General features: G+C 40.8%; 1 protein-coding gene across 14 annotated transcripts in view; it reads left to right on the forward strand.

The window, feature by feature from the left end:
* Positions 1-322: 322 nt before the first annotated feature.
* Positions 323-27347, forward strand: part of TMEM255B (transmembrane protein 255B) — a 111904-nt gene continuing 84879 nt past the window's right edge. For 5 of the 14 annotated variants that reach the window (XR_012159671.2, XR_012159672.2, XR_012159680.2 and 2 more), the window contains exons 1-3: positions 323-597; positions 10228-10481; positions 14390-14452. Coding sequence is in view for 9 of the 14 variants with exons in the window: in XM_073350614.2 (XP_073206715.1) it covers positions 534-597; positions 10228-10481; positions 14390-14452 (381 nt within the window). In the remaining 5 variants the exon portion in view is untranslated. The remainder of the gene's footprint in view (positions 598-10227; positions 10482-14389; positions 14453-27347) is intronic. The other 9 variants (XR_012159677.2, XR_012159673.2, XM_073350610.2 and 6 more) reach the window with 3 other exon arrangements.

Here is a 27347-nt window from a genome sequence, read left to right on the forward strand (position 1 = left end):
GAAGGTTCCCCAGGGAACCATAATATCAGCATTTCCTAACTTTCCACTGCTTGACTTTGTAACACCCCCATGACGCTTTAACACTGTTTTGCGACGGCGGGGAGAATCCCCTTAGCGCCGGGCAGCAAAAATAGGGTAACACCCCAGGGGACGTTCACGCCCATTTCTCTCAGCAGCCCCCAGCCCTGCAGGGGGCAAAGGAGGAGCCGAGCAGGGCGGGGAGGGGGTCCCTGGAGGGTACAGGAAGGCGGCGGGGGGAGGGAAGAGGCCGAGCGAGCGGCGGGGTGGGGCGGGGCGGGGCGGGGCGTGGTGTTATCCCCCCCGCACAGGCTCCACAGCACTGAGGAGCCCGAGGTCAGTGCGGCTCCCTCCCTCGCTCCTCCCTCTGCTCCGGCGGCGGCGGCGGCCTCCCTCCGGCTGCTCCTCCGCGCTGCCCGCCAGTCCGGCGCTGGGGGGTTCGCCGGCGGCTGGCTCGGTGCCGCGGGGCAGGGGCCAGGGGTTGGAGAGCAGCCGGGCAGCAGGGAGCAAAGAGGATGCAGCCGCCGCCTCCTCCCGCTCCCCCGGGGGCGGCTCCGTTAGCCGTGTTGGATCCCACAGGTAGGTCCCGGCGCTGGGCACCGACAGCAGCAGCGGGCGCCCCCGGCCCGTGCCCAGAGGTACCTGCGGGGCTGGGCTGCGGGGCAGAGGGCGGGCAGCTGCGGGCGCCAGGAGCCCAGCGGGGCGCTGAAGTTCCGGGGGCGGCTCGGTTCGCCCGGAGGTGGCGGCCCGTGGCCGGAAAGCCCCTGGCAGCGCACGCGGATTTGCTGGGGGGCTTCTCAGCTGTGACCGCGCCGCGCCTTCGCCTGACCCGCTGCTGCTTCACCAGGTTCCCTGCTTTCTCCAACGTGCAGTCAAGCCAACTTCCCTGCCCTGGGAGCACTGCAGTGCACATTCGTCTACTGGGGGGAAATTCACTGGGAAGGCTCCCCAGCTCCCTCTCCCCCAAACCCTGTAGCTGTGCAAGGAGTCTCACGCTGCTCGGAGAGTTCAGACACGTAACCAGGCTTTCTTTTCTTTTCTTTTCTTTTCTTTTCTTTTCTTTTCTTTTCTTTTAAATTTGGCTCGAAAACCGTTTTTAAATGTAATCTAGGTAGTTATAGTTACTGTTACCGCTATTCGTTGTTTGTTTAACCAGCCATGGACAGAGATGCTAGGACTCACCTATGTAGCTGGTACACTGAAAGCAATAAACTTGATGAGTATTATTAAGTTCTGGATTTGAGATTTCTGATTGCAACATTGTGAGGATAGCATGAAAGTACTATTTCCCCTCCGACCCCCTACCCAATATTGCAAATCTTAATTTTTCACAGGGAAAAATCTATTCTCTGGTAATCTCTATGGGATGCACTACTGCTGATTTGCCTATTCATTTATAAATACTTGCACTTGCAATGAAGGATATCATTTTCTGCTCAGATGAAGCCCAGTTGATCACCTTCTTAAATAGCAATCTAAAAACATACCACAGAGTGCCTAACAACTAAAAGAGCAATATGGAAAGAATGCAGAGATAGGTAATTGAGTTTGACAGATAGAGTTTGTCTTTTACTATTTTAGTTAATACTCTTAAGGTTAAAAAAGGAACCTATTGTATATGGTATAGTACAGTACTACGGGTATTGGTGGGTCGTAATAATCCCATTGTCAATGTTATCATTCTGCTCTTTCTTGTCACTCTCATTTATCACATTAGGACATTTAAAAACATTTTCCATTTTGCTGTTGCATTATTTTCATGGAATTGCTGTGAGGATAATGTAACATAGAAATAAACTTTGTGCGTGTGTGTATGCATGCATATAGCTAATGTGGAAAAATATCCTTTTCTCTCTTTGCTGAAAATTAACAGTTGCTATGCCTGAGCAGTTTGGAGTGTCAGCAGATCAGGGTAGAGTTAGTTTTGGCTCTTTTCCACTTACGGATGGTTTATGGCTGTGATGGGACTATACCGTATTCAGTAGTAGAAGCAATTCCACTCAAACTTTTGACTGGTGCTGTTGTAATATCCACATGACAATTGGCTTTACTTTTTTACATTTTTACATTACAATTGTAATTGAGTGCCTCATTGCTAAACTAGTCTGTCTCTGAAAAGGGTTGTTTTCTGTTCCTAAATGTACAGTGTGTGTCCTGGAAAATATAAATGACATGTAAAAGAGAAGTTAAATATTTGATTATTCCCCCAAAGTTCCTTACTTTCTAGATTATCTTGACTTTATCAGTGGTAGTTCTTGTGTATGGCATTCAATATGGTATAGGGAGACTTTGCCTTTACCCAAACATCAGGACAGCAGTCAAAAAAAATGTATTAGACCTTTATATTTTTATGTGGCAGTTTTGAAAAAAACAAAACAGGGAATAAATGGTAATAGCAAAGATTTGTTTAGGATATTCTCTATGTGATGTAAGTATTTATTCAGTTAAACTGTCATTTTAACCATTGATTAGCTAGTCATTTAATTATTTATAGGTGAAACAATTGTTGCCAAAGCAATGAAGTCATAGTGATACTGCACAAGATCACTTACTATAGCTAAACTATTTACAGTATTTAGGTAGTTTTTTCTTAAGGTCTACTCAAAAACTCAGCAACATTTTTTAAGGACTAGACTATACAATATACTCATGGGTTCTACAACACAACTACATAACGGAGACAAGTGTCAGCACTGATAAAAGCTGCTAGCTTGTGCCTGGAAACAAATGCAGTTGCATATGGTTTTAGCACACTGGACAAGTCAAGCATTTAATCAGAAAAGAGGAAGTAATCAGCAAAAGCAGGGCTGATATCTTTTTTAAAACCTCTCAGCCCATCACATTTAGTTTTAGGAGGCAATGTAGGATTAGTTCAATGTCATTAGTATAGCACATTTTTTAAAATACACAATGAAAAATGGGTTTCAGAGTAACAGCCGTGTTAGTCTGTATTCGCAAAAAGAAAAGGAGGACTTGTGGCACCTTAGAGACTAACCAATTTATTTGAGCATAAGCTTTCATGAGTTACAGCTCACTTCATCGGATGTGAAAATAAATTGGTTAGTCTCCTTTTCTTTTTACAATGGAAAAATATAGCCAAGGAAGATATGGCATTGAAGGGAAGACTGGAATAATGAAACATTATTAATTTAGCCCCAAAGACATACAAATCTCATTCCTTAAATATGAGCTTCATAGCTACAAAATATTAGATGCAAAGCCTGTATAAGCCCTTTCATATTATATGTTATGTTACACAGGGTTAACTTGTATTGCATGATTCTTTGTAACATCATGTAATATAAAACATTGAAAATGTAACCTTTTCCCCTTACAAATCTTTCTCCTATAGATCAAGGATGTTAATATACATTGCGTTCAATATTAATTAGAGACAAGTCTCTTCACATCTACATCTCCTTGACTAGAGCAAGGCGACAAAATGGTGTGGTGTTGATCTCCCAGTAAGTGTGATTTGTCCTCTGCATTTCCTCCGTTGCCAAATTCATTCCCTCTTATTTTTCCCATAGGCTTCCAAAGGGTCTGCTTGCAGGAGACTGTTCATTGGTTTTAACAGGAGTACGTGCATTAGCAAAGCAAGGTGGATTTAGACCTTTTGGAGTTGGACTGTAGATTATAGATGGCTTTTCTAGCTCTGACAAATTATGCATCACAGATCTTTCTTTCCCCACACCTTCCATCACAGACCCACTGTATCCTAAAGTTATACCTCCCCCTTTGCAAGCCTCACCTTTCCCTTTTCCAAACCCATGCCTCCACCTCTAGGGTTGCATCATTTCACTCTGGCAGAAACTGAACTAAGGTCTTCCCACCAAATCATACGTCTTTTGTCAATGCGGGGAGACGCTTCCCCAAATATACTTCTGCTGGCTGTTGTGAAAAGGGGTTCTCCAATATATTTTCCTCAATTCCTGATTGATTGACAGGGGGTTCTCTGACTCCCCATCTTTAGGGTGCTGGGAAGGGTTTGAACATCACTGTGTTCCCTCTGTTGACTCTAGGAATGATGATCTGTACTTCTTATCCAACCCAACTGCTGTATGTGTATGTAAGCTCTACATGCCTTTCTCCTCCTGTCTCTGACCTGCTTGGAAGAGGAGATTCTGTTTTCTCTTCTGTGTGTCCTGATGGCTTTCTTTCTCCTTTGATGGAGGTGGGATTAGTGTGGTTTAGGTCCTCAAATAGGTACTTAGCCTGATAAATGTTTATTGAGCAGAGGAGAGAGTACTACCACCAGTAATACTGGGTTAATGCTTTTCTTGGGCAGTTTAAGACCATACCTGGTGGAGCACGGATCAGTGATGTGAAGGTTAGCATTTTCTGTGTATCTAATCTATCTCTTGGATTTTTTTATAGTATCGCTGTGGTATCTATGCATTGTTATCACACTGCCAGCCAAGATTGTTGATGAACATTGCCATCACAATGTAATGCTGGTGGTAATTTGTGACCGTCCTCATTTGATCCTTGATTAGAGCAGGGGCTCTAGTAAAGATGACTCTATTCAGGGGACACCATCACAGGGCCTAATCACATCAGCCACACTATCGGAGGCTCGTTCACCTGCACATCTACCAATGTGATATATGCCATCATGTGCCAGCAATGCCCCCTGCCATGTACATTGGGCAAACTGGACAGTCTCTACGTAAAAGAATAAATGGCCACAAATCAGATGTCAAGAATTATAACATTCATAAACCAGTTGGAGAACACTTCAATCTCTGTGGTCATTCGATTTCTGATCTCAAAGTGAGTATCCTTCAACAAAAAAACTTCAAAAACAGACTCCAATGAGAGACTGATGAATTGGAATTAATTTGCAAATTGGATACAATTAACTTAGGCTTGAATAGAGACTGGGCGTGGTTGAGTCATTATACTAAGTGAAACTATTTCGCCTTGTTTATTCCACCCCCCACCCCCCCGACCCCGTTCCTCAGACGTTCTTGTTAACTCCTGGAAATGTGCTGGAAATGGCCTACCTTGATTATCACTTCAAAAGGTTTTCTCTCCCCCCACCCCACTCTCCTGCTGGTAATAGCTCATCTTAAGTGATCACTCTCCTTACAATGTATATTTTTTTTCATGGTCTGTATGTATATATAAAAATCTCCTCACTGTACTTTCCACTTTATGCATCCGATGAAGTGAGCTGTAGATCACGAAAGCTTATGCTCAAATAAATTGGTTAGTCTCTAAGGTGCCACAAGTACTCCTTTTCTTTTTGCGAATACAGACTAGCACGGCTGCTACTCTGAAACCTGTCTACTGAGAAGACTTTCCTTTAATTTGCTTGATTCTTGGAATGGTGAGATACTAATAGAAAATTGGGGCATTCCAGTGGGGGACAATTTAATATTTTACCATTCCATCTTGAGTCACTATGCATCAGTTAACAGGGACTGACTAATTGCTACTGAGAGTGACTTCAGCAATAACAGGTTGGACAGTTAATGGGTTTGATGAACAATCTCCTGTCCTTGCAGGGGCAGCTGCACTGAAGAATTTGCCCTTAGAAAGGATTGGCAGCAGTACTATCTCATTCGTTACCTAGTTGTTCCAAAGGTCACTTTACTTCATGGCTGACACTCTAACAGCCATTGCCAATGGAGACTGATTGAGGTGTATGCTGAATCAGACCCTAACAGTCTTCTCCCTCAGTACCACAGGAATACTTCTGACTGAACAATTTTGAATTGTTTTTGGCTGCAGGTAACTGTAGCTGAACCCTTCCTGTCCCACAATGGGTAGCTATATTACAATATGTTTGGGATTTTCTTTTATCTGCCCTCTAAAAAGCAAACAAAAGCTATGGACATTTTTTTTGAAAATAGCAGCAGTGCTGCTGTCAGTAAAATATAGCAGAAGGGAAATAATAAAGCTTTGTTCTTGTAGCGCTGTTCATTTGAAGATCTCAAACTGCTTTACAAATAAGCCGAATAAACGTTTATCAGGCAAAGTACCCAGTTGAGGCTCTAAACCGCACAAATAGTTTAACATTCTCTGTGTATGTAGTTCAGGATAAGCATTACGTACATTTAAAATATTAATATTCTGTTAAGACAATATTAAATGATCTCAGTAAACACCAGAGTTGCCAATATACATTACAGCCCAGGCCATTGGAGCATTGGAAATGCTGAGTCTCACAGGTGAATTGGATAGTGTTCTTTTCCCTGCAGTGTTTATCAAGGCACTTGGTATTGTTGAGATTGTAAAAAGTCTTCATGTTTTTTGTTTAAGGCAAGGCCATATGTGCTGCCTTAAACTTATGCATGCATGTCTCACTGATGTAAAATTATACAGAAATTTTTCAAAACTGTCTGTAGTATAAGTTTTATAAGTAATTTTTCATGACTGGGAATTTTACAAACATGCACAGAATTTTGAGGAAGTATATAAATTGTTTGGTAGATTACATACTAAGGTCCATTTTGAACATAAAACATTTCTATATTAATTCTTTTTGGAAACTACTGATTCTGAGGAGACCAAATGATTGAGACTTCATTTTATTTTCTGGTGTGATTTTGCTGGCTTTGAAGTGTCATTGGAATGAAGATTCAAAATTCAGAACATTAGTCTGACCCTCAGGAATGCTGGTCACATTGGAGTTGTGCTCCAGTTCTCTTTCTTCTTTGAAATGAAATGTTGTTCTTGAACAGTAGCATTCATTGAAAATACTTTGCTAGAGATGTGCCTATAAAGGTAGCAGACTTCTAAGATAAGAGAGCTGTTTCAGGGTAATAAGAAAAGGAGGACTTGTGGCACCTTAGAGACTAACAAATTTATTTGAGCATAAGCTTTCGTGAGCTACAGCTCACTTCAGCAGCTGCATGCAGTGGAAAATACAGTGGGGAGATTTATATACACAGAGAACATGAAACAATGGGTGTTACCATACACACTGTAACGAGAGTGATCAGGTAAGGTGAGCTATTTCCAGCAGGAGAGGAAAAAAAAATGTGACTATCCTAATTTTGTCCTTTGAATGTGTTGGAAGTGGCCCACCTTGATTATCATACACATTGTAAGGAGAGTGATCACTTTAGATAAGCTATTACCAGCAGGAGAGTGGGGTGGGAGGAGGTATTTTTTCATGCTTTGTGTGTATATAATATCTTCTACACTTTCCACAGTATGCATCCGATGAAGTGAGCTGTAGCTCACGAAAGCTTATGCTCAAATAAATTGGTTAGTCTCTAAGGTGCCACAAGTCCTCCTTTTCTTTTCTTTTTGCGAATACAGACTAACACGGCTGTTACTCTGAAACCAGTATTTCTTATGTAGTTTGTGTACATTACACATTCACATCTACATGTGTTAGTAGCTTTGTCAAGTTCTTACATAAATATTTAAATTAATTCCTTATAAAATGTGTATCTCCCTCTTTAGTTCCTTTTACCTTCTCTTCCTTATCTGGGCAGTTTGCTTGAGGATTGGTGTGTGTATGTCTTTGGGATGGAGGTTAGTGGGAGATTTCTTTTCTCTCTTGGTTTGTTCTTTGTTTTTATGTGATGTGTTAGCTTGAGGGCAGGGGAATAAAAGTTCCCAGTTCTGCACCAATATACACTCGGCACTGGAGAGAGGTTGGAAGGGAGTTGGAGGGAGGCTTAAGGAGGGGAATGGTCACATGCCAGATGAGAACTGCTATAGGAGCTCTGCTCTCTCCTTGGCCCTGTCATGCCCTCTTCCACCACAACATGCATCCTATTCTGGGGATAAGGGGGGACTGGCATAGTGCCTGGCTCTCTTTAAAATAGTTGAGAATTCTCCTCCGGCCAACTGTGGCCAGATTATGTCCCCTTGGTGCTGCTGAGGTGGTGGAAGGAGGGCAGAAGTGGGGCTGAGAACCCTTTTCTGTTTATCTTTTTGTGAGAGAGTGTTTTTTTGTTAGTGTAGGTTCGAAGATGACACTGTGTGTGGAAGGTTATGGTGAGCAAAGGCACTGAGGTTACTGAAGACTCTCAGGGTGAAATATCAGAAAATCCCTTTGGCTTCCACTGAAAAATACTTGAGCAGCATAGATGGAATGACTAATTTAGAAACCTTTTGCAAGCGGGCTTGGTTGGTTAATGCCTGATCTGTTGTGACTAAGGCTGACAGTTGATGATTCTGAAGTGCCATCATGCAAATTTGACATGTGGTTGGATGAAGATGCCTGGCTGTTTCTATACAGATATTCAGTGGTCACTAGCCTCAAGCAGAATAAAGATGTGGGCCAATAGCTGTGATATTTTCATGCTCCTTGTAATGAAGGAGTTAGTTAACCATGGAGATGAGTTTGTTCAAGCATATGGCTGTTTCCTGTATCCATGGGGCTGTATCAAGTTTACTAAGTTTTGTGGTTCTGGTTACACAGTAGGCCTCATAGATGAGTATGGTAAACTGGTGCTGGCAATGCAGTTGAAGTCGTCCTGGATTAGAATCCTTGGGAATTTTCAATGTACATTTGGACATCAGATTGAATAGTCTGGTCTGTGTGCTCCTTGAAGTAATGGATTTTCTTGATTTTTTTCCCCCCTACCCCTCTGAGACTTGAGGAGTGCTCTAACAGGATCGGCCATATGCTTAAATTAGGTCTACAACTCTCTCAATATTTGGTGTTTTTCTTAAAGTCCCAGATCCTGGAGTCATGGGATTATGTGAGAATCTCAGCTTTCATTTTTAAAAAAAAGTTTGAAGGCTTTATATTTTCATTGAAAATGTGAAATCTAAGAGCTCAAAAACAGGAAGGCAGATAACCATATCCTCCAAAAAATATTTTTAAAAATCTCATTGTTTTTAAGATAGTTTTTGACTTTGGGTGGCAACCTGACTCATGGTTTTTGAATTCTTGAGGATGGCCATACTGGATCAGCTTTAGTGTCATGGATTTGTAGATCAGTATTTCGGTACATGGGTTATTCCACGCTTCTCTCCTTCCTTACCACCAATGGACCACCATAGATTAAATGTTATTGCCAAAAGCTGAATCAGCTGGGGCACAGATTGGGGAGGAGATGACTGGAGTCACCTGGATTAATTTCTAATTGTCTGTTTCCTTCAGTAAAGCAGAGCACACTTCATACCAAAGAAAATATTTGACGTATTTGCTGGTTCTGTTTGAAGAATGTCAACAAACATATCTCAGTTTTTATATATGTGTTCATAAAAAATCATTGAAGAATTGGTTTGCAAACTTAATCTGTTCTGTGGTGTGGGATTTGAAATTCAAAAATAGAGCTGTGTTCCTCAGTTTTATTTGGTCACATTGTATTGCTTCTGTTCCTTGATAGGCTCCTTGTTTGCTATTTCTCCCTCTGGTTCCTTTTTTTTTTTTTCACATTTTCCCACAGTGGACTCCTTCTCTTTTGTTCATTTTGAATGTTAAGAGGGTGTATTTTTAGATGGCTATAGTGATTTATTGTATTTTTTTTAAAATATGTTTTTATAGAATTTTGTTGAGCTATGGGCAGGAGCTCTATAATAATAATTTTAGAAACCTAGAGTTGCAACTAAAAGATACACTTCTGCCTCAAAATTAAAACAACAACAAAAAAATAAGGTTAAATGCCTTAGAGCAGGCTGACTTCAGTAGGATTATCTGCAATCTTCTACTCCTGTGTACTTGAATCCAAATTGAAATGGGATTAAATAAATTCCACAGAGCAGTTCCTGTTAAATAAAATAGTATATGTATAATCTATCACAAATTCATTATCTGCTGTACTTCTTTACTTCAGAAGATACCAACTGGTTTGCTTACCTGATAAATATAAAGAGAAAAAATATTTCATGATAACACAGCAGAGCTTCTGCTAATCTTCTTTAAAATGTACATATTTATGTGTTGTCCATATAGAGCCAAATGGGAATTTTGCCTAGGTAAGGATAGTTTGAGGTCTGCAGAATTGGCCTGCAGATGTGAACAACTACTTCATTACAAGATTTACCACAGATAACTGAAAATATTATTGTCACTTCAGCTTAGTAAAACCTCATCTTGTATGTGTGCACAATGTATTAAAGTTCACTAAGTTCCAGCTAATCTTGATATAATTTAAGATCCTCTCTCTGCTGCAAAATATTCTCCCTTGTTGGGGGAAAGGGTTAAAAATGAAATAGCTGGAATGAGCTTTTATTTCATACTTGTACTGCGAAGATTGCAATGAAAAGCTATTTTATATTTGTTTCCCCCAACAGGACAGTTTGCAAAACGAAAGAAGACTTCGCTTTGGTTCACCGTTTCTCTGCTGGTCGTGTCTGTGTTCGTACTGACCACAGGACTTGCAGCTACCACAAGAACAGAAAATGTTACCGTTGGAGGCTATTACCCAGGAATCATTGTGCGTAGAGGAATGTATTTTAGATTATCCATTATTACCAATACACTATTATGGCGTAGACACAAGCAACCACAATGGAGGAGGGAAATTTCAAATCCTCTTGCATTGCTGGTGAGGGAAAACCACCATAATGTTTAGATCTAGTTCTGTTATGTTTGTAATTCAGATGTAGGCCCTAATCCTGCAACGTGTGCATGAGAGCTGACCACTGTGCGTGTGTGGAACCTCATTGAATTTAATAGCTTTCTGCACAGGCACATGGACTCAATTTCAAGAATGGGCCATAATTTTCTACTGTGTGTTAGTAATGACTTTCAAACCACTTAATGCATTATCACAACCTTGATTCTTAACTGGACTTTTAAATCGTCATTTAGTAAAAGAAGGAATATAAGTACCAATAAATACTCTGCTTTTAACGACTTCAAAAGATAGTTTAGCATTGACTTTAATTTCATTGACTTCAATAGGATGGATCATTCACTTGCTTAAAGTTAAGCACATGCTGAAGTACACTGCTGAATTGGGACCAGAATGACTTTGTGTACTATTTGCTCTTGTTCATAATCTAATCATACATTTTAAGAAGAGGGATGAGTATCTGTTAAAACTATGTATAAATTTTGCATTGCCAATCGTTATTTGTAAATTACAATTCTTCTTTCTAACTAAGTTCTCTAATATGTTAAAGTCATGCTGAGAATTTATTTGTTGGAAGGATTAATTTTAGGGTAATAATCTATAATAAGTGGTGTTTAAAAATGGAATTAAAATTAGTTCCAGGAATAAAATTTTAAAAGAATGCATTGTCCTTGGATCAGATTAAAATATGTAGACTAATACAATGGCATAGTCTTTTAAATAGTTGTAATTGAAATTAAAACATTTAAAAGAATAAACTTTCTGCAGTCATTCCCTTAGAGGAAATTTAATGGGTAATAACTAATAAAGTTCATGTGCACAAAGCAGTTAATTATAGCAATTAGTTTATTTTAGGGAGAAAACGTCTGTGTACTAAACAAAAAATATATTGCTCTAGAGCATTTTTTAAAAATTAAGTGCTATAGGTTTTTATTTAATAGGCTGATAGAATAGCTAGAAATGTTCAGAATGATTTGCAAATGAAAACCTTTTAATAATAATTTTTCTCTCTATTTCGTTTTAAGGCTGTTAGAGCTGACGACATTTTGTAAAAGCATGGTTATATTTTGCACATTTGTGGTCGATCATTGTAGTAGCCGAGAGAGCAAAAATAACGAGGAGTCCTTGTGGCACCTTAGAGACTAACAAATTCATTTGGGCATAAGCATTCGTGATACATCAATGTCACCCGTATTGGTACAATTACAGCTTCTGATATTGTGAGCTTCAACTCCCGTTCACTTCCGTGAGAGCTGAAGAAGCTGAGCATCTTGCGGAAAGCATTATCTAAGAGGAGTATTAACATACCTATTCTGGTTCCATTTTTCCTTTATTAGTAACATTTCATTCACAAAGTCTGACTGACTGTTCCTTTCCTGCTGTGTGAATGCAGCATACAATACATAGATTTATGGTGCATTAGCTTAGGAAGTATCTGAGCAGCTGAAAATGCAAACATTTGTAAGGTAAGATTATGGTTTTTCATTCTTGATGTGATAAACTAAATGTTTGTTTTTATGGAGCAATGAAAAAATAAGACTGCTTGTGAAGAGAGAAATTTAAATTGGAATTTAAAAAAAGGGTGGTGGTGGCTTGCTCCCATGGAATTCAGTAACAATGCTCTTACTTCAGTGGGACAGGATAGGGCACCAAAGGTGCATTAGGCTTAGCTCAAGTGACTTTGGTCTTTTAAAAGAATATTATGCAAAATGACTTAAGCTCCCAGTTCTCTTAACACTACCAAAACTACTTCTAACTTGCATAAAATTACTTGTGTGCATAAATATTTATAGGACTAGGGATTTAGTAATTTATTCCATTATTGAAAAAAATCCCTTTATCTACATCTTTAGTTTATATTAATTATCAATTTTAGTGGCCCTGATTCTACAAATGACTGCATGTAGGAAGACCTCTGTGCCCACATGGAGTTCCACTGAAGTTTATGGAGCTCTGCATGGGCTCCGGCTTCCACCTGTGTCAAGCAGCTTGTAGGATCAGACCCAGAGCTTGTTCAAAAAACAAACAAACGAACAACTCCATCAGCCAGCCAAACAACCAACCAAAGGAACCCCTGACAGCATCCCCTCTCACCTTCTGTAAATGCTGTGTGTGGTGGTGGTAATTATTATTTTGTTTATTACAATAGGACCTAGAGACTCACTGAGATGGGAGCCCCATTGTGCCTGGCACTGGGGAGACAGAGACGGCTCCTGCCCCAGAGAGCTTACTATCTGATTAGACAAGGCAGATGTGGGATTTGACATACAAACAGCGGGAACATTGTGATGGCTTACAAACTCCCCAATGTCTGTGCCGTGATATTTTTTTTTTGGTGGCATTTATTTATTCGTTTGTTTGTTTATCCATCCATCCATCCTGTTTCGTCCCATGATGGGGTAGGGGCTGTTAAAAAGGGATTAGATGAACCGAAAGGTGGGGAGAGGAGACACTGAAGTGGGGGAGTAAGAAAAGAAGGCATGGAGGAAAGGTGGCATGCGGATGAGGTAAAGTGACCATGTCGAAGTAAGCAGCCAACCAGCAGAAGGGAAAGGATGCCCAGAGTAAAATCTGGGGACAGAGTTTGATGACCTTATTAGCCTCTAGAGGTTTCTGTTGCAACTGCTTCAGTATTTGTTGCTGTCTAGTCTCTGGTTGGCTCATCCCAGGAAATTCTCTTTTTTTTCCCAATCTCACGTGGGCCCTGGTATAGGTCTGGTTCAAGATGGGGTCTGGTTGGAAGGGGTAACCATGGCTGAGTCTTATTTCCCCGTCCTCCCTCCCCTCATTGTTCAGCTGCCTCTTTGTTTGCTTCCAGCTGGTTCCTCCCAGGAGTGGGGGCTGTCCCATGCAATTCTGACTTTGAGGGTATTTCTCCACTGCAGCTGGGAGATGTGATTCCCAGCACAAGTAGGAAGGCTTGAGCTAGTGCCTAAAAATGGCAGTGTGGATGTTTCGACTGACAGAGACTCAGGGTAACCACCCGAGTTCAATCCTGCCCACCGCTTGGTCTGAGCTTGGATGGCTAGCCCAGGCTGTGACCAGTGCCACAATGCCTATGCTGCTATTTTTAGGATGCTAGCTCAACCTGAGCTAGTGCTAGTTTGTCCCCCAGTGCTTTGAATCAAATCTTCCCACTGCAGTGTAGATGTATTCTGTGAGGAAGGGGTAACTCCAGCTGAACTTCATTCTCCCTCTCGTCCTGCTTGTGGTGCAGCTACCGCAGGTGTGGCTGTGTGTGCTGTGGGATGTACGGTATGAGAAACACTGTACTCTTTAGCGATTTTAAAAACATCTTTTTCTTAGGACCTGCAATATTTTGCAATTTTTTAAAAAAAGTAAACGTTAGGATTTTGGGGACTTGCATTAAAATAAAACATCTATTTTCTGAAGAAGTTGCCATTGTCTCTTGCAGTTTCATAATGTCATTTCAAAGAAGGTGTCCTAAATATGTATACTTTTATAATACAATCATGGGTAGAACAAATGTGAAGTGTCATATTTTTCTGTATAATTTATTGTTGCTTTAAAATAGACATAAAAATTACTTATGTTATTGAACATTGATGACTACTGTTTGTGTATTCTTGGTCCAAACTCCACATTGACACCAATGGGAAGATTTGTCTTGAATAAAGAAAGCAAAGTTGGCCACACTGGAACTGCTAAAATATAAGAAAATTCCCATTCTGATTGTTCCCTGTTGCATCACATAATTTCTGGCCAGTAATAATTTTATACTAAATATTTTGCTGTTTCTCACAAATTGTTTTAGTTGGTTTATCTGCCCAACATCTCACCTTACAAGAATGTTACAATATTTATGTTGCCAAATAAGCTGACCTGGTGTGTTTCTGTTGGTTTGTTCTTTGCCTTAGCTTGGCTTCGGATCTTTCCTAGGGATTATTGGAATCAACCTGGTAGAGAACAGAAGGCAAATGGTAAGCAACAACACTTTTTTTTTCTTTTTCTTTTAATATTAAAATGTGTTAAAGGCTTAATTGAAGAAAAAGAACAGATTTACTCTCTGTAGTTGCCATGACTGACTCCTGCAGTTCTTAGTCCCAGGGTCAATTGATTTAAATCCCTGCTTTTAATCATGATTTTAAATCTGCAAGCAGGACACCTTGATTTTTTATCACGTTTTACATTTGTACTTTAGTTATTTTCCTAAAGAAAACTGACAACCATTAAAACATGTTGATTTGCAACTAAATATAGTCAGAATCAAAGTTTTCCCCCAAGCCAACGGTTCACCGGGCTGACATTGTTAGGGCATGTCATTTTCATAGCCAATGGTACACAAGGGAGTGATGTGGCCAGCATCATATCTGACTGCCCTAACCCAATGGATCTGATACCCAGCTTCAAAATGGGTGAACTGGAAGGGGCCTTTCTTTTGCTGATCAGGAAGATACGCTATATCTATATACATCAATTTAAGCAATTATATTGCTTGACTTAAATTTATTCAGATCTTTAATTTTTACATATTTTACATTAATTATATTAGAAAATGGTGAATGATGCATTTCTAATTTACTAGATTAATTTTTTACTTGTGGTTTGTGTCCAGCTCTATTTGGATGGAAATTCAAATTCAATTAAAATGCAGAAATGGCATTTTAATTTTTTTAATTAAATAAACCTATCTTCAATCTTGGGTCGAGTGCTGTAGCTATCTTTAGAAATTTCACATTGGTATCTTCTTTGCATTTTGTCAAACCTGCTGTGAAGGTGTTCTTAAAACGAACATGTGCTGGGTCATCATTCGAGACTCCTATAACCTGAAATACATGGCAGAATGCCGGTAAAACAGAGCAGGAGATGTACAGTTTCCCCCGAAGGAGTTCAGTCACAAATTTAATTAACGCCTTATTTTTTTAACGAGCGTCATCAGCTTGGAAGCATGTCTTCTGGAATGGTGACCGAAGCACAAAGGGGTATACGAATGTTTAGCATATCTGGCACATAAATATCTTGCAATGCAGCCTACAAAAGTGCCATGCAAATGCCTGTTCGTTTCTTATTTACAATGTTACCAGAAAGTGAGGGCAGCATTATCTCCTGTAAATGTAAATAAACTTATTTCTCTTAGCGACTGGCTGAACAAGAAGTAGGACTGAGTGTACTTGAAGACTCTAAAATTTTACATTGGTTTGTTTTTTGAGTGCAATTATGTAATAAAAAAATTGGCATTTGTAAATTGCACTTTCACAATAAAGAGATTGCACTACAGTACTTGTATGAGATGAATTGAAAAATACTGTTACTTTTATTTATAATTTTTACAGTGTAAATATTTGTAAACAACAATAATAAAGTGAGCACTGTGCACTTTGTATTCTGTGTTGTAATTGAAATCAGTATATTTGAAGTGTTCTGAATACTCACATGAGTTAACTGTGATTAATCACAGTTTAATAGCCCTAATTTTTATCTACCCTCCTTAGTCCTTTAAAGGAAGTTTTTGCCTGAATAAAAGCTACAGCATTTGTCCCCTAAATGTAGTTGTTCAGTTCTTTTTCTGTCAAGATTTTGGGAACTATAGAATGCATTGTAGCCTAGTCTCCACTGAGCATGGAAGCCGTGTTAGCAATGCCTTCTGCAAAACTGTGTAGTCTCAAAAAAATAACCTATAGCTCTTATTAGCAAGGTGATAGCAGAGTTTCTCTGGCTAGATTAGACGTGGCCTGACCATTACATTTATGTAGGCATTTGCTAAATTAGGTTTGTAAGATCCTTACATAAATGAGTTGATTTTACTTGTGTGCATAGTTATTTAGGCAATTGAGACGATTTGGGTGAATAAAGTTTTGCAGGATTGGGTCTGTAGATAGTGTAATACAGCATCCTTACTCGGTGCAAAAAGTGGTTGTGTGGTGGATGAATATCACCTTTGTCCTGTGTGCATTTTACACTAGAAAAATCATAGTTAAACTTCACGAAATACTATGACTTCAGTGGACCTACATAGCTGAGGAACTGGCCAATTACTTTGCTATGTATTTTAGAGCAGGTGTTTTTTTTTTTTTTTTGCGGTTTTCTGTTTTTGTCCATAAACACTGAATTGCTTTTGCTATTTATAAACAGGAAAATAATTTCAGGACATTTTTCCATTGCATGGTAGTTTTCATAACACATTTTCAAGTATTCCGCTAACTTTGAACTTTTGTTTTGCATTTTTAACAACTGTTGCCCCTGATTTCTATATCAGAGTTCAGAGCTGCTAATGGGACTAGTTTTGACTCCTCATCTAAAGGCAAAAGAATGCTTGCCAGATGAGAATAGGATTTTGTTTTCCAATGTAATCAGGATAGTTTTCTAGTTGTCATCACTCTTGACAGTAGTGTTACCTCTCAATTTTTCTTTAATTCACCTCTGTTTTCCATCTTCTTTTTTTATGCACAACAGGCAGCCAAAATACTATAAAAAAATGAGTTGAATGAAACAGTGGTAGACTGCGTGGTATGTTTGTAACATTCATGCAATAAGGACTGTGGGAAATGCATGTCATAATTGCTTAGTATCAGTGTCTGTTTGCTTATCCCAACGTGAAATAGTAAAAAAGCAGGCTTTTGGCGTGAAATATGCAGTGGGGGAATAGAAGGAAAAAAGTTTGACAGATGAAGAACTGGGTAAGAAAATAATTAGAAGTTCAGTTAAACTTGTCATCCATCAGTAGATCACATGATGTGCAAAAACATTAAACATTATCAAAGGTAAGGATGAGTCAGTAGCTTGTTTTTAAATATTACAGAAACAGCTTCTAAAACAAGAGGGATTATATCATAGGTTGTAAGATCCAGGGCTCTAATTATTCTCTTGAGTTTAATTTAGTATGTTCTGTTGAAAGGCTTGGGAGTAGCTGAAATGGGTTTTCAGCCATCATTAACAAAGCAAGTACAAAAGCCCAGATAAGTATGGAAATTTTACAGATGTATCATGTTACTATAATGTAAAAATGCTTCATGAATTCAATCCAGTAGGGAAGGCAAATGATGTATCAGTGGCTCTAAGTTTAATTGAACTTAGTTTGAAATAGACCTTCAGTGTAATTTGAGACTAACCCAATGCAGAACTGATAATGATATAGCCCTGTCTAATGACGTGATTCATTTTTGTTGTTTCAAATAATCTTAACATGAAAAATCATGATTCAGCCAAGCAGAGATACATATTTTATTAACTTACTTTTCTTGGTAAACCTATTTTTTCGCTACAAGTTGCATTTGTTTTCAGTCTACAGCTGCAAGTTCAAATTTGTTCATTGCTGTTAATAACTTCCTTATGATTGATATTTATAATGTTACTCCTGGGGGAATTCTGTATGAAAAATTTAAAATTCTGCATCAAAAAATTAAAAATTCTGTGTATGATATTTTAAAACTCTGCAACATTTGAATATTTTATTTGTCAAAATAACACTATATAATCATGCCATTTCAATTATTTTGATAATTTATTTCAAAATACCTGTCAGCAAGTATGTCTGTAAACAATACAGACACACAAAAAATTCCCCCAGGAACAGAAAGTTAAAGAAACCCGTATGACAACACAGTTGCTGTTTCTCTGTCCCCTCCCCTCCAGAGGCCAGCTGCGGGATACGCCCCCACAAACCCCCCAGAGCCCAGGGATCCAGAGGCAGAAACAGCCTGATGCTCGATTCTGGGCTTGTGTGGAGTTTCCTGCACGCCGCCTCCTTCCTTCAGGGTGTGCGAGGAACTGCAGCTGCTGCCAACCCTCCAGTTCTCTCCCCTGGCAATGTCTTCTATGTGCGAGCTGGGCTCCAGCAGCCCCTAGTGGCAGCCAGCAGCTCTGCAGGCCATTTCTGGGGGTGTGGCGGTGGGAAGGAAATTCTGCGCACACAACATTAATTTCTGCACAAATTCTGCATTGCGCAGTGGCACAGAATTCCTTCAGGAGTAGTAATGTATGTGTATGTATGCTATGGTTAGGTAGAGTTAGGTCAGAAGAAATCCAGCGCTGATTGAACATGAAAGAAGGTGCAAGTTCTGTCTGCTAGAATGGACAACAGTTTGGTTGTGCTTAAAGTATAACATTGATGATCACCATAGAAAGAGTAAAATGATCAGATGCTCCACTAATTCAAACCCTTACCAGATATAGGCAAGAATTTTAAACTTGATTCTGTGAGATACTGAGTACCCTCAATTCCCATTGACTTCAATAGACTGACTTTTTGGTATAACCCGAATTCAGAGGGAATTGGGAGTGCTTAGTAGCTGTAGGATCAGGCTTGTTATCTCACTGGCTATTTAACATTAGTTCTCTACTGCTGTTAATCTGCTCCCCTCTCTATGTTGTGCTGCATTTCCACCAACAAAACAAAAAATTGGCTATCAGCCAGTCAGGGGATGATCTCCTGCTGGAAGAGATAATTTGGAATGCTTGGAACAGGACAGCAAGAAAATGACTGAAGCAAAAAATGGTGTTTCCACCCCCCTCGAAAAAAGCGTACAGCTGGTGTCGCTGATAACAGAACAGAGTAAAATTGAAAAAGAGGAGAAGTAAAACTCTGTTATAGTCAGAGTGGCTACTTAGTCCAGTTTGGTGCCTGGAAAATACAATCACTCTAAAATCTAGTAGATTTGATTGAAGCACATGAGGCAACCTTGCTTGCTGTCTACTCTAAGGTGACAACAGAGTATTTGCCATTAGAAAATTTGATGCTGGAATTAAATACAGGGGTCTGAGAGGCTAAGAATAAGAGAGGGTATCTATGACAGCAGAGTATGAGATTTGAATTTAGAGTCGGACTGACACAAAGGGGTGACAGTGGATGCCTTTTTCAGCAGCACTACCATTTTGTTTCAGGAAGGGGAATTAGTAGCTCCATGAAAACTCTCTCCTAGGCTTTGTCTAAAGTAGGATGTAAAGGTGTGGTGTTAGAATGCATCAGTGAACACCTAACACTTTCTAAAAGTATACTGTAGACAAGGCAGTATACACTTGAACATATGATAAACTGGTTGGGTTAAAGCATGGGCTGTCCTTTAGCTAATCCTAATGTTAGCTAACATATACTTACCACGCACCTTTTAAAATCTAGCCTGGAGAAAGCTGTACTGTTTACGTGGCTGAAAATAAAGTTTCTCCAGTGGTGGTGCCTACCAATGGTGGTGCTGAAGGAGGGGAGAGTAGTAACTGGCAGACTTACAGGTACCTTTTAGTGTCACAATCCCACCAGCCAACAACAGCTAGCAGGAGGGTAGCAGTGATGGAAGAGGTTCAGCTACCACCGAAGTCACAAGCCTGCGATTCAGTAGTGAGAATACAAGAGAGCAGCAGCAGAGGGACTAGGAGTAGACAAGAAGTGTGAGAGAGGAAAGGACAGAGCAGCACCAATCATTCCCAGGCTAGGATGAGCTACCAGATTGTTACTGATCGTGTTTTAGTTTGTGATTATAGTAAAGAGAGCTGCCTACAGCAATTCTGAGGTTGGTGTTTATCTGTAGTTAAATCATGTTGTATGTTTCTTTAAAGAGAGAGCCTGTCAGTGTTCAGAAATTGGTTTCTCACATATGCAGCGTTTAAATTTCAGGTTTTCCCCAGTAAATCTTGGGGATCTGCAAAAATAATCTCAAAGATTTTTCCATTCTTCAGATTTATCAAAAGGTAGTTAGATAGGGCACCAACAGATGGCTGGTTTTAAGAGCTGTGTCATGGGGGTTAAATTTCAAATGGAATGTTGAAAAAGCAACTATTACAGACTTTAGAGAAATGAAGCAATGATCACATTTATTTGTCTCTGTGTTTGGTTGTTTAGAGTCACGTGCTAGTACTAATGGTCCTGTGCAGTGCTTATGAGGTACTGTGGTGCATTTTGTGGCAATGATTCAACAGCAACTCCAGTTTGGTATTCGGTACTGCACGTTTCTTTCTGAAGCTGTTGCTGTTCCAGTGCAGTTACATGTGGAAAGAGTATTCAGAGCCAAACCTCTTCCAATTTCTGACACTGATTACATTTTATAAATAGTTTACAACCATCAGAAGCTGTGTGTTTGATATGTATTGTGAAGAAGGCAGTTATTAAACTTCCCACAAGAGTTATTGAGACTAATGCCTATCAGGATCAGTGCAGTGAATTGCATTTTGTCTGCTGTTCAGATGCAAACAGAACATCCTAGAGGAAAGGAATTTGAGTGGGAGTTTTAGATAAAGGTTTAAGTTGCTGACAGACACCTTATATATAGGGTTGCCAACTTTCTAGTCGCACAAAACCGAACACCCGAGGCCCTGCCCGCTGCTCACTACATTCCCCCTCCCTCAGTGGCTTGTTCTCCCCCACCCTCACTCACTTTCACTGGGCTGGGGTAGGGGGTTGAAGTGCGGGAGGGGGTGCGGGCTCCAGGGTGGGGCCAGAAATGAGGGGTTCAGGGTGCGGGAGGGGGCTCTGGGCTCAGGTAGGGAGTTGGGGTGCAGGAGGGGATGAGGGCTCCATCTGGAGGTACAGGCTCTGGGGAAGAGGGGTTTGGGGTACAGAAGGGGACTCCAGGCTGGGGCCAAGGGATTTGGAGTGCAGGAGGGGGGTGCGGGTTGAGGTGGGGGTTGGGGTGTGGGAGGGGGTGAGGGGTTCAGGGTGTGGAAGGGGGCTCTGGGGGTTGGGGTGCAGGGGAGGTGAGGGCTCTGTGTTGGGGGTGCAGGCTCTGGGGTGGGGCTGGGGTTGAGGGGTTTGGGGTGTAAGAGGGGGCTCAGGGCTGGGGAGGGGGTTGGGACTTGAGGTTGGGACATGGGCTTACCTTGGGCAGCTCCCGGTCAGTGGCGCAGTGAGGGGGCTAAGGCAGGCTGCCTGCCTGTCCTGGCACCATGCTGTGTGTGCCCCAGAAGCAGTCAGCAGGTCCAAGTCCTAGGCAGGGAGGCCAGGAGGCTACATGTGCTGCTCTTGCCCACAGGCACCAGCTCCCATTGACTGGTTCCTGGCCAATGGGAATGTGGAGCTGGTGCTCGGGGGCGGGGAGGGTCAGCACGTGGAGAACCATGGCCCCCTCGCTTAGGAGCCAGACCTACTGGCTGCTTCTGGGGCACAGCACGGTGCCAGACAGGACAGCCTGCTTTAGTGCTGCAGCACCACCGACCGGACTTTTAACTGCCCAGTTGGCAGTGCTGGCTGGAGCCCCTAGAGTCCCTTTTTTGACCGGCTGTTCTGATAGAAAACCAGACACCTGGTCACCCATATCATATATTAGACTAATGAAAGCATCTTATTTGCATGAAGAGAAATTGGTTTAACTTTCTTTGTATTCCTGAGGATAGGTCTCTGCCACTCTTACATGAATAAATGAAGAGTTTTGTTTCATATTTCAAGGAGAAAAAACCAATCACGTGAAGATAATCATTGTCATTACTATGGTATTATTTCCACTCTTGAACTCACACTTATTATGAGGTGAACAGCACTCCTGTGTGTGTTTTGGTTTTTTGCCACTGCCAATCCATACTTCATATTCTGACTCAGGAAAGAAAGAAACAATTAATGCTAATGTAAAAAATATCAATACGAATGGAACAAAATATATGTGATTAGTAACCATTCTTATATTGTTTAGCTCCATTTTTAAAAATGAAAACCCAAGCAATCCATTATCATACTTTGTTGCCACCATATATGTGAGGTAGTGATTGTAATATAAATTAATTGCATAAGCTGAAAACAAACAAGGAGGTTTAAGGATGCTGACGGTGTCCTAGCTCAAATATGGCTTTTTAAAATTTGTGAGATATACCCTAAAAATGATGTGATAAAGCCGTGAAGGGCATAATACCTAAGCAACTTATTCTCTGGGAGCACCTTCCTTGTTGACTTCTCGGTCCCTATTAGTTCTCCTCAGTGTAGGGTTATAAGCACTTCCCCCTGCAGAGCAGGGCCATAACTATGACAGAGTGAGCGGGGCAGCTGCCAAGGGAGCAAAGCTGCGGGGGTGGAAAAATGAGATGGCAGAGCTTGGGCCAGTGGTGATGCCAGGCAGCCTGGGGTCGCCACTTACTCACTGTCCTGTTTTCAGTTTAGGGAAATATGTTCACCCTCTGACAAAAAAACAAACCAAAACATTAGGGGATGCAAATATGCTTGCTCACCTTGGGCATAAAATGCCTAGTGGTGGTGCTGTCCCAGAGTGGCTTTAAATTCTACAGAACCAAGTAGCTATTGCCCTAATGCAGCCTTTCTGCAACTGTTTGCTGATGGTTGCATCTTTCCATCTTCCAATTGTTAAGTGTCTGTTAGGTTTCCCCTTTCATGTTGCTGAGGAGATGGCACATCCTTGCTGATATCTTTGCATATTTTTGAATTTAGATTCTTGTTACTGGGTCAGCAGATGTTTGGACTGTCACATGTTTGCAGCGCTGGAAGACATGGGGTGGAATCCTTTGCACTGGTTGTCTCTCTTGGCAGGATGAGGATGAGTCCGCTTTCTGACTTCACTTCTGTGCTTGTTTGAAGCGTCGTCTGAGGGTGGTTCGTTGATTTAGGGGCCTAGAGATTTGTGTAGCAGGACACAGGAGTGTTCTGGGTCAAAGGAAGGTATAGGCGTAAGTAGAGGGGGAAAAGTTCAATCTTTTGGTGAAAGCTCAATTAAGTCCTGGTACCTTTCCCACCTCCCTTTGCTACCATGCACCAGGATGATCATATCCTTCTTAGTAAAAAGAAAAGGAGTACTTGTGGCACCTTAGAGACTAACCAATTTATTTGAGCATGAGCTTTCGTGAGCTACAGCTCACTTCATCGGATGCATACCGTGGAAACTGCAGCAGACTTTATATATACACAGAGAATATGAAACAATACCTCCTCCCACCCCACTGTCCTGCTGGTAATAGCTTATCTAAAGTGATCATCAGGTTGGGCCATTTCCAGCACAAATCCAGGTTTTCTCACCCTCCACCCCCCCATACAAATTCACTCTCCTGCTGGTGATAGCCCATCCAAAGTGACAACTCTTTACACAATGTGCATGATAATCAAGGTGGGCCATTTCCAGCACAAATCCAGGTTTTCTCACATCCCCCCCACCCCCATACACACACAAACTCACTCTCCTGCTGGTAATAGCTCATCCAAACTGACCACTCTCTAAGTTTAAATCCAAGTTAAACCAGAACATCTGGGGGGGGGGGGTAGGAAAAAACAAGAGGAAATCGGCTACCTTGCATAATGACTTAGCCACTCCCAGTCTCTATTTAAGCCTAAATTAATAGTATCCAATTTGCAAATGAATTCCAATTCAGCAGTTTCTCACTGGAGTCTGGATTTGAAGTTTTTTTGTTTTAAGATAGCGACCTTCATGTCTGTGATTGCGTTACCAGAGAGATTGAAGTGTTCTCCGACTGGTTTATGAATGTTAGTATGGATTGTGACAAGAAAAAGGCCAATCTGGCAGTTATCAGTGGTGGAAAGGTGCTGAGGTGGAGAGAGGAATAGCCAATAAGAAAAGAACCTTCCACAATAAAGGCAAGTGACATTTTATATTTTATTGCTATCATCAGTGGGAAATACTATACAGACAGTAATAAAATCAAGGAAACTGAAAGTCTATCGTTATTGACTCTTTCAGTCAGCTAAAATGTTGAGACTTTTTGGTTTTACACAGTATTCCTATATTTTAAGACTTCAGCATTTACTAGAATATTTCTGGGTTGAGATACAATTACTTGAAATATCTGCGCCTTAAAGATGAAATATTAAAATGTTGTATCGGTGTATAACATCTGAGAATATTAGTTATACTTAATGGATATTTCAGAATTTCATGATCCCCATTCTGTTCTGCTTGATAAATAATATTATTAAAAGTACATCTTATCTGAATGTTGGGATTGGATTGGTAATGTCTCTTATTTTGGACTCAGAGTAGCTATATTCCTCTTACCTTCATAGAGAGAAATTATGTTTAATATTTTATGATATGTGATCTAATGGCAAGAGCATAGATCAGGATCTAGGAGAATTGCTTTCTGTTCACAGCTCTGTCATTGAGGACACACTATGACCTTGGGCAAGTCAACTAACCACTCTGTGCCTCTTCTCTGTTGGTCACAGGGGTGCTGTGAGGCTTGCTTAATTAATGTTTGTAAAGTGTTTTGAGATCCTGGAAGTTCAGGGACTCAAAGGCATAAGTAAATGCTTACACTCTCCTTTTGTCATTCATATTGTGAATCTAATCTTCTCTGTTCTCTACATATTTTCCTGTGGATCAAAGTTTAGATTGTATGTCAGACATGTGAGCCTGATCTATACGTAAATATTTTACCAGCATACCTATGTCAGTTAGGGGAGTGATATTTTATTTTTATTTCTATTCTGTTCTGACATAGCTATGCCAGCAAAGGCTCTAGCACAGATAGTTTTACCAGCTCAAAAGTACTTTTGTCAATATGGCTTATTTTGCTTGCCAAATTGGAATAAGCTATACCTTCAGAAGCATTTCTTTGGAAGTATAACTGTGTCTACACTAGACGGGTTAAGCCAGTTATAGATTTACTGGGAAAAGCTTTTAAGTGTAGAATAAGGCCCTAGTGATCCTTATATATCCACTATCTATCCATTCTCTTGCTTCCTGTCTGCCATCTTATGTACAGTACATAGGTCCCCAAGAGCAGATTATTCCTCTTAAAGCTGTTGTTTCAGTCTATCTATCTGCAGATCCAAAGACTGTTTCCCATCGGAATTTTCAGCACTCCTGAAAATTTAAATATAGCTCCAACAGGGTTAGCAATGGTACAAGTGTAACCCTTCTGCCAGCTGAAGTGCGAAGCAAGAAGGGCCAGGTTCAATATCTAGGGGTACCTTTTCAACAATATAAGATAGAACTGGCTTGACCTCCCACCCAGTAACTTGTGAAAATTACATGCTACCCTCTGGGCGCCTCTAAGAGGCAATACTTCATAAGAATGGCCATACTGGGTGAGACCAAAGGTCCATCCAGCCCAGTATCCTGTCTACCGAAAGGATAGACCAAAGCCAAAGGCAAGTGCCCCAGAGGGAGTGAACCTCACAGATAATGATCAAGTAATCTCTCTCCTGCCATCCATCTCCACCCTCTGACAAGCAAGCACAGAGTCCGAGGTGGAAAGACTTTTCTTTAATAAAAGTAACCTAGCATTAATCAGGGAAAACAGCACAAGCAGGATTCATAAACATAAAAGCAAGGAGCAAAACACCCACCCCAAAGTACCCTGGGCAGTGTCTTTTGCCTCAGGTTCTTGAATCCAACACCAAAGTTCTTGTAGTGTGCCCCCCCCTTAACACCCCACTCACAGTTGTTGTCCCTGGTCAGTGAAGACCCAGAGTTCAGAGGTGCATCTGCATGAATTCTCCTCCCACCATGGCGGTTGGGGAAGGAGTAAAAGCCACCTTGCTCACTCCGCCATCCGGCCACCTGCTCACTGCTCCCACCGGTCATCTTCTGCTGCCACGTGCCTCTCTGCTGTGACCTCTATAGGTCAGCCCCTTAGTAATTGTCAGCTTTTAGTGATTTTTAGCTCTCATCAGGCTGGGCAGAAACACTGTCCTACCATAAGTGATTTCAGCACTTAAAATAACAAAAGGCTCCTAATGAAGCCTATTTAGCTCTGAACAGTGGGGAGGAACAGGTTAAACCAGACTGGGGACCCTTAGGGAGTGTCCACACTTTGTGGCTGGGACACCTGTCACCACCCCTCTCTGCTTTCACAAAGGTCTGGTATTCGAGCCCCTGACTTAACGGGGTCCTTTCAGCTGAGGGTGACCTCCTCATTTGGGACAGGTTAAGCACAATTCTGCTCCCCTTTACTCATAAATAAAGACAACAACATTGATGATAACATTTCACTATCCTTGCATTCAGTACTAACGTGATTTGTAATCCATCACCAGCAAAAGCTGATCACTGGGAGCTATACAGCTCCTGTCTGCTGGATACCTACATAGAGTAGGCGTATTCATGTAAATGCAGTTTGCTCCTGAAGTCTCTCCCCCTCCCCAACTAGCTGTCGGGGAGAGTTCATTCAGAACCTGTTTACACAAGCGCTAGGACAGTCCAGGCATAGATATTTTCACTACTGCTTTTTACTGGCCATCACCTGTACTAGTCATGTTTTCACCATTTTTACCAGCAGGCACCAGGTCAACATGGGAAGTGCTGAAAATTTAGTGCAGACAAGGCCAGTAAGACAGCAGTGCACTGTTTTACATTTTGAGGGCTTCTTTTGCAACCAGAAGGTCTTTAATTTTCTTTTGTAAATGAATATTTAAATTACATAGAAATTAGGTACTAAAAGAGAGGGACATCATCACTTACCTCCTTCATACCAGTTCAGTTTAACCCTTGAGGATTAGCACTATTCTTTGGTGCTAAAGTCTAAGACAATTGCAATGCAGTGTAAATCTTTATATCCTTAATAGAGTAGATGAGCTACAGAGTATGGTCCCTGAAAAGTGAAGTTCGGTGCTTTTAGAAATAACAGCACAGGACTAATTGTGGAAAAAAATCCTAATTTACAATGTTTTGTTAATCTGTTTATGGAATGACAGCATTGGGTACTTTATTGTCACAGGATTGAAAACAAAAGTAAACTTTATGACCTGTGAAATGTGTTTGTGGAAATAAATTACTGTGCTCATCAGATGCAAATTAGAGGATAAACACAGCATTAGAAATTAATCGGGGGTGTGTGTGTGTGTGTGTGTGTGTGTGTGTAGGGGGGTGGCGTGCATTTAGCATTTATGCTAACATATGTGTGTATTTTGAGACATCAGTGGTGTCAGTCTGAGACACAATTTTGCAGGTTAACAGATCCATTAGAGGTTTTTCTGCTGTTTAAAACAATATTGGA

This window comes from Lepidochelys kempii, chromosome 1 (genome assembly GCF_965140285.1).
Source record: "Lepidochelys kempii isolate rLepKem1 chromosome 1, rLepKem1.hap1, whole genome shotgun sequence".
NCBI lineage: Eukaryota > Metazoa > Chordata > Testudines > Cheloniidae > Lepidochelys > Lepidochelys kempii.